This window comes from Aspergillus ochraceoroseus (assembly GCF_002846915.1).
Source record: "Aspergillus ochraceoroseus IBT 24754 chromosome Unknown P175scaffold_9, whole genome shotgun sequence".
In the NCBI taxonomy this organism is placed as follows: Eukaryota; Fungi; Ascomycota; class Eurotiomycetes; order Eurotiales; family Aspergillaceae; genus Aspergillus; species Aspergillus ochraceoroseus.
Genome location: NW_024468484.1, coordinates 650,901 through 664,013, shown reverse-complemented (window position 1 = coordinate 664,013; position 13,113 = coordinate 650,901). Strand labels below are relative to the sequence as shown.

The 13,113-nt window shown below is 47.3% G+C and overlaps 6 protein-coding genes across 6 annotated transcripts; 3 read left to right on the top strand and 3 right to left on the bottom strand.

Moving 5' to 3' along the window:
• Positions 1–60: 60 nt before the first annotated feature.
• Positions 61–4,506, bottom strand: P175DRAFT_0504604 (GPI inositol-deacylase). The gene is made up of 6 exons (XM_040897908.1): positions 3,418–4,506; positions 2,491–3,340; positions 1,065–2,430; positions 852–1,017; positions 575–801; positions 61–525 (listed from the first exon to the last, which is right to left on the bottom strand). The coding sequence occupies exons 1-6, from the start codon at positions 4,024–4,026 to the stop codon at positions 291–293; spliced, it is 3,453 nt and encodes a 1,150-aa protein (XP_040749239.1). The 5' UTR covers positions 4,027–4,506; the 3' UTR covers positions 61–290.
• Positions 4,139–4,719, bottom strand: P175DRAFT_0380422 (uncharacterized protein). Its single transcript, XM_040892968.1, has one exon. The coding sequence runs from the start codon at positions 4,563–4,565 to the stop codon at positions 4,251–4,253; it is 315 nt and encodes a 104-aa protein (XP_040749238.1). The 5' UTR covers positions 4,566–4,719; the 3' UTR covers positions 4,139–4,250.
• Positions 4,720–5,337: 618 nt separating this feature from the next.
• Positions 5,338–6,469, top strand: P175DRAFT_0486597 (uncharacterized protein; the record flags this gene model as incomplete). Its single annotated transcript, XM_040895636.1, has 3 exons — positions 5,338–5,723; positions 5,780–5,912; positions 5,989–6,469. Exons 1-3 carry the CDS (start codon positions 5,498–5,500, stop codon positions 6,467–6,469), a joined length of 840 nt encoding a protein of 279 aa, XP_040749237.1. The 5' UTR covers positions 5,338–5,497.
• A 144-nt stretch (positions 6,470–6,613) lies between these two features.
• On the bottom strand, positions 6,614–8,174 carry P175DRAFT_0535587 (uncharacterized protein; the record flags this gene model as incomplete). Its single annotated transcript, XM_040900234.1, has 3 exons — positions 6,614–7,264; positions 7,314–7,451; positions 7,500–8,174. The coding sequence occupies 3 exons, from the start codon at positions 8,172–8,174 to the stop codon at positions 6,614–6,616; spliced, it is 1,464 nt and encodes a 487-aa protein (XP_040749236.1).
• Positions 8,175–9,084: 910 nt separating this feature from the next.
• P175DRAFT_0526365 (putative glutamine-serine rich protein MS8) lies at positions 9,085–10,133 on the top strand (the record flags this gene model as incomplete). The annotated part of the gene is made up of 4 exons (XM_040899465.1): positions 9,085–9,264; positions 9,317–9,331; positions 9,385–9,806; positions 9,867–10,133. 4 exons carry the CDS (start codon positions 9,085–9,087, stop codon positions 9,961–9,963), a joined length of 714 nt encoding a protein of 237 aa, XP_040749235.1. The 3' UTR covers positions 9,964–10,133.
• Positions 10,134–10,858: 725 nt separating this feature from the next.
• Positions 10,859–12,742, top strand: P175DRAFT_0466071 (ribosome-binding protein NMD3). The gene is made up of 3 exons (XM_040894897.1): positions 10,859–11,092; positions 11,150–12,092; positions 12,150–12,742. The coding sequence occupies exons 1-3, from the start codon at positions 11,028–11,030 to the stop codon at positions 12,663–12,665; spliced, it is 1,524 nt and encodes a 507-aa protein (XP_040749234.1). The 5' UTR covers positions 10,859–11,027; the 3' UTR covers positions 12,666–12,742.
• Positions 12,743–13,113: the final 371 nt, after the last annotated feature.

The following is a 13,113-nucleotide window of genomic DNA, read 5'->3' as shown; positions in this document are numbered from 1 at the left end:
CTCCTCGCTTCGTATAGGACCAGCGAAAACAAAATTCGCCCTGTACAGCCTGACCCATGTGCGTAAGTTAAAATAAGTAAGTAAATAAATAAATAAATAGTAAGCGATTTAAAAAAAAAAAAAAAAAGAAGAAGAAGAAGAAGAAGAAGAAAACGCCGCGCCAAAGTACAACTCCGTATAGGCATGGCTAAAAGCCGCAAAATGCAACAGAGAAGAGGGGAATATAATCAGCGGGGGCTCAAGAGAGAGAAAAGGTATAGGTGTCGGGAGAAAGGAAAGGGGCATATCGGTCATGGCTTTTTCTTCATATGGCCCCCTGGTTCAGAGGTCCCTGCGGCTCCTTCCTCTCCTTCTAGGATCCGCCAAAAGCGTCGAAGGGAGAACCCGCCACGGACCAGGTAAATTCCCACGAGCCACACGGCGAGGATATTGACAAGGTGGTGCAAAAGGTAGGCGTACGACACTCCGTACACGGCGGAATACGTGGCAATGCAGAAATAGAGGACGGAGGTGACATGTTTTAGGCTACTTTCGTTAGTCCCTGGCTCGTATATGGGGTAAAGAGCGAAATTACCGTGTAGTAACCCGAGGAACCATTGACCCGGTAGTCATAGTCTCAACAAGGATAATAAAGGGCATTATGGATAACAAATTATGGTGCGATGAGAACGGCATGAACCAGTGTACAACAAGGTTATGAGCCCACACGAGGAGAACAAGGATATTGATCGGGAGAACCCAAAGCATGAGAATGAACATAGAATGAGTGTAGTTAGAAAAGTTATAGTGAGCCGTTGATCTCTGCAAGCCTGTAAGTTTGTGATACACTGCTAATAGGAAGGAAGACCTACAGTCTCTTTAGCGTGCCATTGTGCGCGGACACATGTTGCTAGTTGCACAATACAAGCCACCAAATACGCGAATTGATAGGGAATAGCAGTTGACACCAGTATCAGTAGGACTGCCATCTTGATTAATCGACGCCGAGGAGAAGGGGCGGGAAACATGGGAAGATTCCTAAACATGTTAGCGATATCCATCTACGGAAATTATATCAAACTCACCCCTTGTCATCACGACGGATATACCCTGACTTGCTATTCACAACGCCGTAGACAAATGAGAAAACGGAAAGGATGAAGAGCACCACATAATTGACAATGACACACACTCCGACACTAATTAAGCCAAACACAGGAACGAGGAACCAGAAGAATGTGTCTTGAGAGCCCAAAAGCAGATCATTCTTCGTAAAGTCAATAGGTGACTCGGTGGAATTCGTGGCCCAGTGGAACGGGCCATCCCCTGTGGGTAGGGTGGTCGAGGTAGCGAGAGAAGAAGCAAGCAGCGACATAGCCAGCAGCAAGACCGGCATAGATGACCGCAAGGCGCTATCCAACCCCTCGGCAAACGTGATGAAAAATCCGGTCTCGTCATACACTTGGAATTGCTTTCGAAGAACCAAAGCAACCACAAGGAGAGGAAATGCCGCAAGCACGGTGCGGTACCGCATCACAAGCTCGCCCAAACTACTAACAATGTCTACCGTCAAGGTAATGTCTACTGTGGAATCGCAAGTCGGGTCCGTCCACAGCTGGAAGGAAACGCCGTTCTGGATTGTTTGTTCACGGAGCGGAGGAGGCATGTATGGTGCAAGACCATGTAGGTTCACGTTAACCTGGTCTACATTGACGAAGAATTTCGACTCGTGAGGGTCCGGGATCGACTGGCGTAGGAGAGGCGCAAAAAGCTCTTGCTGGTTACCGTGACGCTGGCGAACGACGCGAAGCTTATAGTCCAGCAGACTTGAGTATAACGCGGGGATTTTCACCTCAGTAAGCATGGGTCGATTGGCTGGTAGTCGCACTTTCAGTCCAGCACTAAGTAACCCCCCCAAGCCTACCTTGGCTTTAATAAGGGCATCCGAGCTGTCGGAGAATTCTGCCAAAACCCACCCACGAGTCGGTGCCCGGGCTTTATCGACAACCGCCACAAATTGATGTTCAGCAAGGTCTTCCAGATCATACTGGAGATATGAAAACGGGGTAACCAGGTCCCACGCGTTCTTGGAGGTACGGGTCGATGCAGGAAGGTGAATACCATCTACAGCCGCGTTCTTGCACGCGAGACGTGTTGAGCCCACATTAACTCCGGAAAAGTCCAGATTCAGAGAAAACAACGTCTGAAACTTTCCATTGTGTAAAGGGGACACGCTGCAAAACAGCACCTCTAAATTTCCTTGGTCACCGGGTTTATCAAAGGACTGATCTGTGAGAAGGGTGAACTTCTTTCCAGACACTCCTTGCGGAGGGACAGGGAGCAGGTGCGCGTTGGGAACGCTGCGATGGCCGAGCTCGCGGAGTACGAGTCGCTGTCCTGGTGACAAGATCGTATTGGTATGGTCTTCAAGAGTTAACAGGGTACTCGGTTCTAATTTAAAACAAGCTTCGTTAGCAACCAAGGCGATCTTTCGGGTTCAAGGGCAATTACCGTTACGAGGGAGCATCCTTTGAGATACAGGCTCCAATCCCGTGAGATAGCATTTCTTGAATATGCGCATTCGTTCTGCCCGGGGCTTCGTCTGGCTGGCCCGGCGCACATCAACAACTTCAAACAAGGACTTGATGATAACCTTGCGGAACTGATCACACCAAGTAATCGAAAGATGATCTACCCCAATCCACACATCGGGAATCGTCGAGGTGAACACAGTAAAGCCGTGAGTCTCAGGGACGAGGGACGAAATGCTCGCATAATCGGACGGAACCACAGTATCGCGCGAACCACCCGCAATTGAGATCAGAGTCACATGCCACAGAGGATTATTGTTAGCCCAGGTTTGCGAATAGGCCTCTCGCCAATAGTCATTGATCTGCTTGTAGGTGTGAACAATATCCGAGTCGAACGAAACCGGAGGTTTGGCGTGGGGTGCTGACATCGTGATGATGGTGTTGACCGAATTCTCTTGGAAGTTTGCCATTGTCAATGCAGTTCGTGCGACAATCCCGCCCATTGAGTGTCCGACAATTATGACCGAGGTAGGGTCAGGAAGTTCAGGGTCTCTTCGGGTGCGTCGGGGATCATGGTAGAGGGAGAGGATATAAGCCACCGCCTCATTTACGTATTCCGCCTGGTCGAGCAGAGTCTGTCCATGAAACGCCGCCATATCCTCGTTAAAGTCAATCATGAAAAAATCCAAGCTCCGGGTTCCTGCCTTCAAACGTTCCTGGTCATGTTGAACCACCTCTGCATAGTGTCTGGACGCTTCAGCGGCGAGAGATCGGACTTGTCGGTAACTTCCTGCATTGCCAGGTAAAAAGAGAACAGGTGCCCCATTTAACTAGACAATGAGACGGATGGTCAGTAAGCTTGAGCTTTGGACTGGAATCCTGCGCGTTGGAAAACAAGGCAGCCTACCCCAAGATTTTCCTGGTTGTACGGGTCTACACCTTCCTCCCGGTAGAGAAACAGATTATACTTGCTCGCAAATCGTGTATGCTCTGTATCGAACCCCACCATGCGGAGGAAAGTTGGACTCATCACGGGAATCCCACAGCCATTGCTTCCAGTCTGAAGGGCGGAGAAAGAGCGGAAAATCGAGAAGAGAAGCAAAGACGCGAGGACGGTGGTGAGCGCAGTGAGAACAGAGGATTCCCAAGGGCTGCGAAGACGAGACGATCGAGAACGGTGTTGAGGATCGGGAGATGTCTCCACGGAGAGGCGCTGGGAAGAGGTCAAGGGCATCATGGCGGAGAGATATCGAGGCTCATGGGAAGTCAAAGTTGCGGTCGACGAGGACGACAGGGTCCTCCACGTGCTCGAATTTCTTGAACGGGGCGTCGAGATCCCGGTGGTATCTCGGCGCAGGTCGAAGCTCGTGCCGGTCCTAGCTATCTGAGTGCGCGGCTGCTGCTTTTCGGACGAATCGAGGACATTGGGACCATGATGGGATTCATTGGGGGATCGAGAAACCAAGGGATCTTCGGCGTCGTCCTCAGCAGGCGAGCCAGACGAGCGTCTGTGCATTGGAAGAGGCAGAAGCCGTCGTACTCATCCAGCACGCAGGGGACCGATCGGGGAAGAGAGGGGGTAGCAGATCACAGGCAGATGCTTTGCGGCGACGGCGGCAAGGGGATCAGGGGAAGGGAGACAGGAATGCGCTGGCGAACCCTGGACTCCTGCGGGTGATTGGAAGATATTAAGGTGGCTGGGGACGCTGCAGAAGTATGTTTTTTTTTTATTATTAGTATTTATAATTTTCTGCTGAATCCAAGACAGCAGAAAATTGCCCCTAGGAGAATCCCAAGACCGAGGAGGGTGTAATGAACGGCAGGCCGACCGTGGAGGGTGAAGGGGGGACGGCCTGGAGGGATTCCGAGAAAAGAGGAGGGTAGAAAAGAGGGGAATGGGATTCTCACCAAGGAAGAGAAAGAGAGACGAAGAGAAACAGGATCCCCAAGATAGTCCAGGTGAGGAGAGGGAGAGAAAGCAGAAGGAGTCCGAAAGATTGAAGTCGTAGTAGTAGTGGTGGTCGCCGTAATAATTCCGCCCGAATCGTCAGCCATCAACAATTCAACTGGCCGGTTTTCTTTTTCTTTTCTGGCTAAAGCCGGAATAAGCTTGGTGGCTGTTCTCAGGACTTTGGGGATCTCAACGACACCAACAAGAACCACTGTGTATATGTATGAGATCTATATAGATTCCAAGGCAGAGAGTACGTACACTTCCTTAATGAAAAGGGTTGGAGGCTAATATTGTCCGTGCAATCTCAATTCCCCCAGAGCCAAAGGTGAAACACTAGATCTCACTAACTAACTACATTACGGAGTATATGAGATGACTTACCTACAGTCAGATCGACAAATTCTATCATCTACTCCATAACTGGTACTACAATAGATTCAGTCTAGTTGAATCAATTTAGTCTATTGCTAGTCCCTGGTACTCAGTGACAGTGTAAATCTCGTCCATTTCCCTCTGACTCGCTTATGGAGTACTCCGTGCTGTACCGAGTACTCTTCTCTCCTCTGAGACCAGACAGAGACTAAAAGTTAACCTGGCATCTCCTGGGTTATTTAGAGACAAAAAACTCTTATGCTACCTAACAACATGATAGAATCTGAATTCCATTGGTACTTCTTATTCAGCTCGCAATCGATGTCCCAATCAATTCCTTCAAATCCGAACAAAATGAAGCACTTTAGTTGTGGATTATGTAGTCATCGTGCTCTTCTCGGCCAAGCTTCGACACTAAACCTAAATGGGTCAGACATCGCGATGGCTCCACGACTATGTACCTATGTATAGGAGACTGGTAGAGACGGAATACGAAGAATGAACAGATCCTCAGGGTTTATTGTTGCAGTCATTAAGTAGAAGGGAAAATCAAGCATATAAATACCCTCATTAAAAGCCATGTCTGTACCATCTGTTGTGTACGTGCTGTGCTTCAAGCATACTCCGTGCCTCATCTTGACCGAGCAAGTACTCCGTATTTATGTATATTATGGCGCTCTTTCCAGACAATATCTCCAATTTCACAATTTCAGCGCAAAAACGCAACGTTGCCATTGCGGAGATCACCCTATTCTCGCTCATTCTTATTGTTCAGTTTTTCACCAGATTCATCCAGGAACGCCACTACTGGCACCATAAGAAACGTCGAAGCAATGCTCGTTGCTTTCTCTACTCCTGGTGGGGGATGATAGGCATTCTGGCACAACGTACGTGAAGCTGGTTCATCCCATGCAGAATACATCACTTATCCTATCCATTTTAGTCCGAATCGTCGGCTCAGCATTGATGATTTCTCACCCCAAGCCAAGTCAGTCGATGCTGATCGCTGAAACTTGTCTGCAAGGTGTAGGGTTATCACCTCTTCTTTTTGAGGTCAGCCTGATCCTCCTTCGAACGTATGGTTTTCCCACTTTTCCCCTCCCTGAAACCAAAAAAAAAAAAAAATTCTAAAAAAAAAGAATAATTCTATAGTGGACAATCAGGCCAAACCGGCCCCGGAAACTCACGACACCCGAAATATTTACGGTTCATGCTGCACTTCTTCCGATTTCCTGTCGTCGTTTCTATATTGTTGGCCTTGGTTGGTGGTATCATCAATATCCGCGGTTGTGCGATAGCTGGAACAGTGGGGTTTATTCTCACGTTCGTATTTGTGTGCTGCCTGGTAATTGGGATGGCCGCAACATCCCGCAGCACACTCTCCGCAACTGGCTATCAGAGTGTGCTGGTGGTTCTTTCGACTCTCCCGTTCCTGACGGGGCGAATTGCTTATTTTGTGTTGGCAGAATATGGCCCACAGAAGTATAGTCCGGTTATCGGGGATGCTAGCGTCATGGCTGGAATGGGATTGCTGATGGAGATCTTTATTGCGGTTCTGTTGCTTGTTTCACGGGCTGTCGCAGAACCATTTCGGGTAGCCGATTTTATTATGATCGATGCTGAGGACAACTGATGGCGTGCCGCTACTCTCAGGAATAGCCTGGCATAAAGCCCAATGCGTTGTGGTGTTGACTAGAGACTCGACCACTTCATACTCATTTGATATTGATCTTAATAAAACTTGATGAATGCATATGGAATCATAACAGTGCGGTGCTTAAAAAGCTCCCGGGTGTAATATCGCATAGAATGTCGAAAACCTTTTCAAACACTCGTCGATCCACGCCCTAGTGACCGGATCTGCAACTTCGTAGGCCACTCTTAACGGAAACCCCATTCGATACGGACCCAGGAGTCCTTGAGCCGTGTATTCCACAGACTTGCAAATTTGGTCCCGAAAAAAGACAACCACGGCTGCGTGTTCGCCAGGGTAGCCACAGGTCTTTAAGATCTCGTGGATGAGTACCATGTAAGAATAATAGCCACAGAAAATGGTGGCGCTATTAACGTCCGAATAGGAGAAGACAATCGGATACACAGGATCGTCGGTGGACGAGATAATCTCTTGGGGAATAGGGACGGTGCAAGAAAACTCATCGTACCAAACACTAAGCTTGTTCTGCATATCGAGCGCCTCAGTCAGAATTTCCGACACCTTCATTAAGGTGGCTGGATTGGTTATATCTGCCTCTCTAAGATCGAAGAGCTTGTGTATAAGGGCCGGGGAACGAGTAAAGTAGGCAAAAAATTGCTCCACGAGAGTATCCAGACCAGATGACAGGCCAGGGTTGTACTGTTGCCTCATTACAGTATGCCATTCATCTGAGGTAAGGATGCATTTTTCTCCTCCAAAAAGCGCGTACATAACCTTGACACGTTAGTGAGGATTGCCAGTATTTGTCGAAAGGACCACCCACAATCAGGCCACGAGAGCTTTTGAGTAAAACGTTATCAAGTTCGGTCTTGTAGCGGGATGGTCCACGAGCTTCTGTCAACTGACTAAGACCTTTTGCATGCTTTATCCATGAATCTCCTTCGAGGGGGTTTGCAAAAAGCTGGCATCATTAGCTCTCTTTTTTCTTCTAGTAAGTGTGTAGCCTTACCTCGTATAGACATAAAAGCAATACTGAGCAGTATATCTCGGAAGAAAGGCATTCCGAGCGATGATTCAGAGAGTGCCGGAGCTTGCGAAGAGCTTCTTGATAAGAGCACCTAGCATAACGCACAGCTTCCTGGTTACGAGTTATGCTGCCAATATGATGCGCAACAAACGTTCTCACGGTAGCATCTAATGTTTTATTCTGTCCATACATACCAGGTAGAAACGTGAGCCACCGAGACACCACATACCCCGATGACGAGGCAAATGGCTGGGAGATCTCATAAGTAAGAATGTCCAGGCATTGCAGTACATTGAGATTTCCAACTCCAAGTGAGTATTGTTGGACTCTCTCGATAGCTGAAGTCTCTTGATTGCTAGAATTGCTATCCGTCGTGGAGTCTGCGTCGCGCTGCCTGTCCGCTTGCAGGTTGGATACTTTTGGTTGGCGTCGAGAGCGATAAGGCTTCCCTGCTACAAATTTGAAACCCCTCCAATATCCAGGACAGGTCTGCCCATATGTTTCGCATCTCAGGCAGCCAGGATGTCTCTCATCACACTGGAATTGACTAGCAGTAAGTGCCTGCACAACTAGGTCTGGCGGCAGCAAAGAGGGAGAAGCACCAACCTTCACTCGACGTTGCACACAAAGCAGGCAGCCACTACTTCTAGAAACCATATCCTAGGCTATAGGCTGTTATCCATTTCAAAACCATGCTGCATAGCATGGGCTATGCTGAAGTTGCAATTGTCCAGCTGAACACGAGGTAATGAGCATCGTTGAATGCAGTTAGTCAGCATGATACATAACTGCCGTTGCGCTTCAGCCACAGGACCCTCCAGAATACGAAGGTGGCGGTGCCATACGAGCTGTCTAAAATAAGAAATGCTGGGGAACGAGGGAGAAGGCTTACTTGTCCAAGAAGGGTAAACGACTCGTAGTTCCAGGTTAATTAGAATAACTTCTGCTTATCAATAATAACAACAGCCAGGTCAGTTGTACACAGCCTCATGTATCCACAGGAAGATTCTGCATGGATGGCATTCCCTGCATTCATTTGGTCTCTGCATGATGTGGAGATTACCTAGTACTAGTAGTATCTCGGAATGAGAATTTGGGGAACCTTTGAACCGCACTACAATGTATGCTTAGAGATCAAAATTTGACTTCAAAAGTCCCTCTTCATAAGGCTCAATACAAGCATCATCATGTCTCAGAATACCCCTCACTCTTAACGCTCACAATCAACCAGGGAGAAATCTTCAACTCCCGTCATCTCTAGCAAATTATTAAGATGACCACAGGAATATCGTTCAGCACAGCCAACGGGAAGGCGCATTCTGAATGGATAGGAGACCCTGTACTATCTCTTAGCGGGGATTCTGCGTCTTTCATTTCCCATCTCCGGAAAGCCCCTCGATTATGACCCCTGCTAGGCCCAAGTGTTTTCCACCCTGTCAGCTTTGATATTTAAACGCCCCTCTCCCATCAGGCTCTTGCTTCTTTTCTTGAAACTGCTCGTGTCAAATTGTCAAACTTAGCTAGGCAACCTCGAACCTCGATCGCTGCAGAGCGTATTCTCACAATCATGTCTGACCCATACGGCAATCACTCCCAATACAATCAGTACAGCGGTGCACCTCCGCCTCACGATCAGTACAACTCCGGATATTACGGAGGCCAACAAGGCAATTATCCCCCTCAGGACCAGTACGGACAGTACGGGCAGCACGGACAACATCCCCAACAGGGTTACTATCCGCCCCAGGTGAGTGGAATTCTTATATGCTGCTTGATCCGATATATTATCGCCGTGAAAGATTACTCAGAATAAAGTAAGACCCCCTTCTAAATTCGCATGTTAACATATCACGATTGGTTTTTTCAGCAATCCTACAATCAGAACCCCAACGAGCATTATCCTGGCAGCCCTCCCCCTTACGGACAACAAGGATATCCTCCCCATGGTCAACCACCCCAACACAGCGGACCACCGGGGAACCCGCCCTACGGCCAAGACCCACACATGAACTATGGCAACGATCGTGGCCACTCCCCATACCCTCCCCAGCAACAACAGTACCATCAAAGCGAGAGCGCAGGCTACTACGGCGGCCAGCCAGCACACTCTCCCCAACCAGGCCACGGCGGCCCGGTTCCAGGTGGTCCAGAAGGTGAAAGGGGTTTGGGTTCTACATTGGTTGGTGGAGCTGCTGGCGGTTTCCTGGCGCATAAGTTTGGAGGTGGTGCGTTGGGAACCGCGGGCGGCGCACTTGCAGGTGCTGTGGGATTGAATATGGCTACTAATGCGTAGGTTTATCTTGTATTTTCGTCAATGTGCTTACCGTACTGACTTATCGACCGTAACAGGGCCAAAAAGCATAAGAAGCACAAGAAAGAGAAAAAGCACAAGCACAAGCACAAGCGCAGCGGCTCCAGTTCCTCAAGCTCTAGCTCTAGTAATTAGATTCAGGACGATTGCTTGTATCCTTTTTGCCTTTTTCCTCGGCGGGCATGAAGACAGTCATATTATTAAATCCCATACTGCTCTCCACGGTTGAATTTAATTGATACCATTACTGTTATATTCTCAAGGATTCAGATAAAAAAAAAGTAATAGTTGTATCACCTGTTTCTTCCCTTCATGAATATCATTGTCATGAATTTTAGTTATTGCTTAAGTGTAATAATTTATCCAGAAATATCTGGCCATGTAATCTCTATACAATATCTGCGCTCTTGATGGAACAATGCAAGATCATGACAGTGAATATAAGTAGTTAGAATATTATAAAGGTTTTATGATCCTGCTGCTTGGATTAATATTGTTAATGTAACTAACTTGATTAATTTACCTACTCAGAAGGAATGCAATATTGTCTAGTTAGAATATCAATGTCTGCACCCTTTAGAGGTCTTTGCCTGGTTCTCTAGGGACTGTAAGGATATCATATTATAAAAAAATGAGCCTAAGTAGTTGCTCTCTATCCTTGGCAAGATCAGATAGTCCTTAGAGAATTATATCAGAATTCGTGGCACAAGGGTAAGCGCAAGTCTAGTTTATAAAAATATGCCTTGTAGGCCTACTTATCTACAGTGGCTGCAATGTAAGTAAATAAATAACACTCATATTCTTCTCAATCTTTGCTTCCTAGGGTATTGTTTTTGATACCTAAGTGGAGTCTAGGCCGCTGAATTAGGAACTATAGGAAAGTTTTATGTTATAGGGCAATTACTTTATTCCCATTATAATATTAGTGCCCTGTTCATTGTATTCAAGACGGAAATGAAATTTCAGGTGGTATAAATAGATAGAAACTTCTGGCAAGGCTTTATGCAGCAATTTAATATAGTAAGAATCTTGCAATAAGACTTGGTTATTTCCACGCCCCTCTCAAACATATGTTGACTAATAGATCTCCAGGTGGCGGGGTATCACGTGCTACATGCTGATAACGATAAAAATTTTTACCGACCTATTTTACAATTGCACCCACGCATCACTTCCAACAACGCCCAAAGCTTGTCAAAATGGACGTGGATACACCTATGGCGATGACGGCCCCTCAGGCCGACTCAGAGCAGTCCGTTCCAACGTAAGGCCTCCCGCCCTTGCCGTTAGATCGTGAATGTCTGCTAATCTTCATCTTCAGGACCCTCTGCTACAACTGCGGGGCTCCATTAGCAGGAAGTACGCTGTGCAATGATTGCATGAAAACCTCCGTAGATATCTCCGAGGGTATCCAACGGGAAGCTGTTCTGAATTTCTGCCGTGATTGCGAACGTTGGCTTCTTCCCCCAGCCTCATGGACGGTCGCCGCTCCCGAATCACGCGAGTTGATGGCCCTTTGCCTCAAGAAACTAAAACGTCTCAATAAAGTCAGAGTGGTCGATGCGTCGTTTATTTGGACTGAGCCACACTCTCGTCGGATTAAGCTCAAGCTCACCATTCAAGACTCCGTTGCCAACGAAGTGATCCTCCAGCAGACATTTGAGGTTGTATATGTCGTGATGTACCAGCAATGTCCGGATTGCCAAAAGTCTTACACCCAAAATCACTGGCGTGCCAGTGTCCAAGTGCGACAGAGCGTATTACACAAGCGGACATTCCTCCACCTCGAGCAACTTATCCTCAAACACAACGCCCACAACGACACCACCAATATCAAGGAGGCTAGGAATGGTGTCGATTTCTTTTTCGCTCAAAGGAATCACGCTGAAGGCTTTATTGACTTCCTCCACACTGCCGTTCCCGTGGAAGTGACGAAATCTCAACAGCTTATCTCGGAGGATATCCACACATCAACAAAGTCATACAAGTTTACTTACTCGGTAAAAATTGTGCCTGTGTGTAAAGATGATCTAGTAGCTCTGCCGATCAAGCTAGCACGACAACTAGGCAACATTTCTCCATTGCTTCTCTGCAACAGGATCGGTACATCTATATCCTTCCTTGATCCAAGCACCCTCCAGGTCGCAGAACTTAATTCGAAAATTTATTGGCGAGCGCCGTTCACATCTCTCGCGGAGGCGAAAGACCTGGTGGAGTTTATTGTTCTTGACGTAGAACCCACAGGTTACAGTAATGGCAAATGGGTACGTGATTTCGCACCCTCTCAAGCTGGGGACCATGTTGCTAACATTACCTAATAGCATTTGGCAGAAGCTACCGTTGCCCGGGCCTCAGACTTTAGCGGCGACAAGCAGTATTTTGCCAGAACCTACTTGGGAAACATTATCCATCCGGGTGACTCCGTGCTGGGCTATATGCTGACCGGAGCGAATTTCAACAACCCTGAATTCGACCAAATCGAACAATCAAAGGCTTTCGGATCAAGAATACCAGATGTGATGCTTGTGAAGAAGTACTATCCCCGCAGACAGAAGAAGAACAAGCGTAACTGGAAGCTCAAGCGTCTGGCCGTGGGCGAAAGTGACTTGTTGCCCACTGATCACGAGAAAGAGCGCGTGGAAAATGATTTCGAGATGTTCTTGCGCGACGTCGAAGAGGATGCAGAGCTGAGGGCTACACTTGCACTTTATCGGAACAAGAAGAAGGACGATGAGATGAGCATTGCAGAAACCGATATGACGGATGGTGAAGTGCCGAAGATTGATATGGATGAATTGCTGGATGACTTTGACGACCTTGATATTCACGATAACTAAGCATGAGATGAGGATTGAATCACTATAACTGGATATACCCTTGATAGATAACCTGCAATATATCAAAAGTTTCCTGCACTTTTCTTCCCCCCAAAAAGCTTTGAGTCTTCAATAGAGAAGTAAAGTATAGGTACATTACACATTCTCTTACTATCACTGGCAGGAATGTAGAATACTGACCTAGCACGAAGAAGAAAAGGCATCTGGCGGTTATTACGGGGGAATACTACACCACAGTAACTATATGATGTCATAGTACATTACCTTGTTGAGAACGCTACCTGCCCTCCTCATTCTTCTTCGCCCTTCCATCTCACTTTCAACTTTCCGTATCCCTTCAGTATGGAATATAAAACTGCTGACATTAGAGTGTCCGATGCGAAAGGCTCGTAAAACACCACGATCACAGTCATAATAGTATGGAATAAGAAGTTACTACTATGGCTGT

Excerpts from the sequence above, each read along its gene's own strand:
- P175DRAFT_0504604 (XM_040897908.1), bottom strand. The coding sequence starts at position 4,026 with ATGCACAGACGCTCGTCTGGCTCGCCTGCTGAGGACGACGCCGAAGAT. Across the intron at positions 3,341-3,417 it reads ACAACCAGGAAAATCTTGGG|TTAAATGGGGCACCTGTTCT; the intron begins GTAGGCTGCCTT and ends CTCATTGTCTAG. Across the intron at positions 526-574 it reads GTTCCTCGGGTTACTACACG|CCTAAAACATGTCACCTCCG; the intron begins GTAATTTCGCTC and ends TAACGAAAGTAG.
- P175DRAFT_0380422 (XM_040892968.1), bottom strand. The coding sequence starts at position 4,565 with ATGGCTGACGATTCGGGCGGAATTATTACGGCGACCACCACTACTACT.
- P175DRAFT_0466071 (XM_040894897.1), top strand. The coding sequence starts at position 11,028 with ATGGACGTGGATACACCTATGGCGATGACGGCCCCTCAGGCCGACTCA. Across the intron at positions 11,093-11,149 it reads TCAGAGCAGTCCGTTCCAAC|GACCCTCTGCTACAACTGCG; the intron begins GTAAGGCCTCCC and ends CTTCATCTTCAG. Across the intron at positions 12,093-12,149 it reads GTTACAGTAATGGCAAATGG|CATTTGGCAGAAGCTACCGT; the intron begins GTACGTGATTTC and ends ATTACCTAATAG.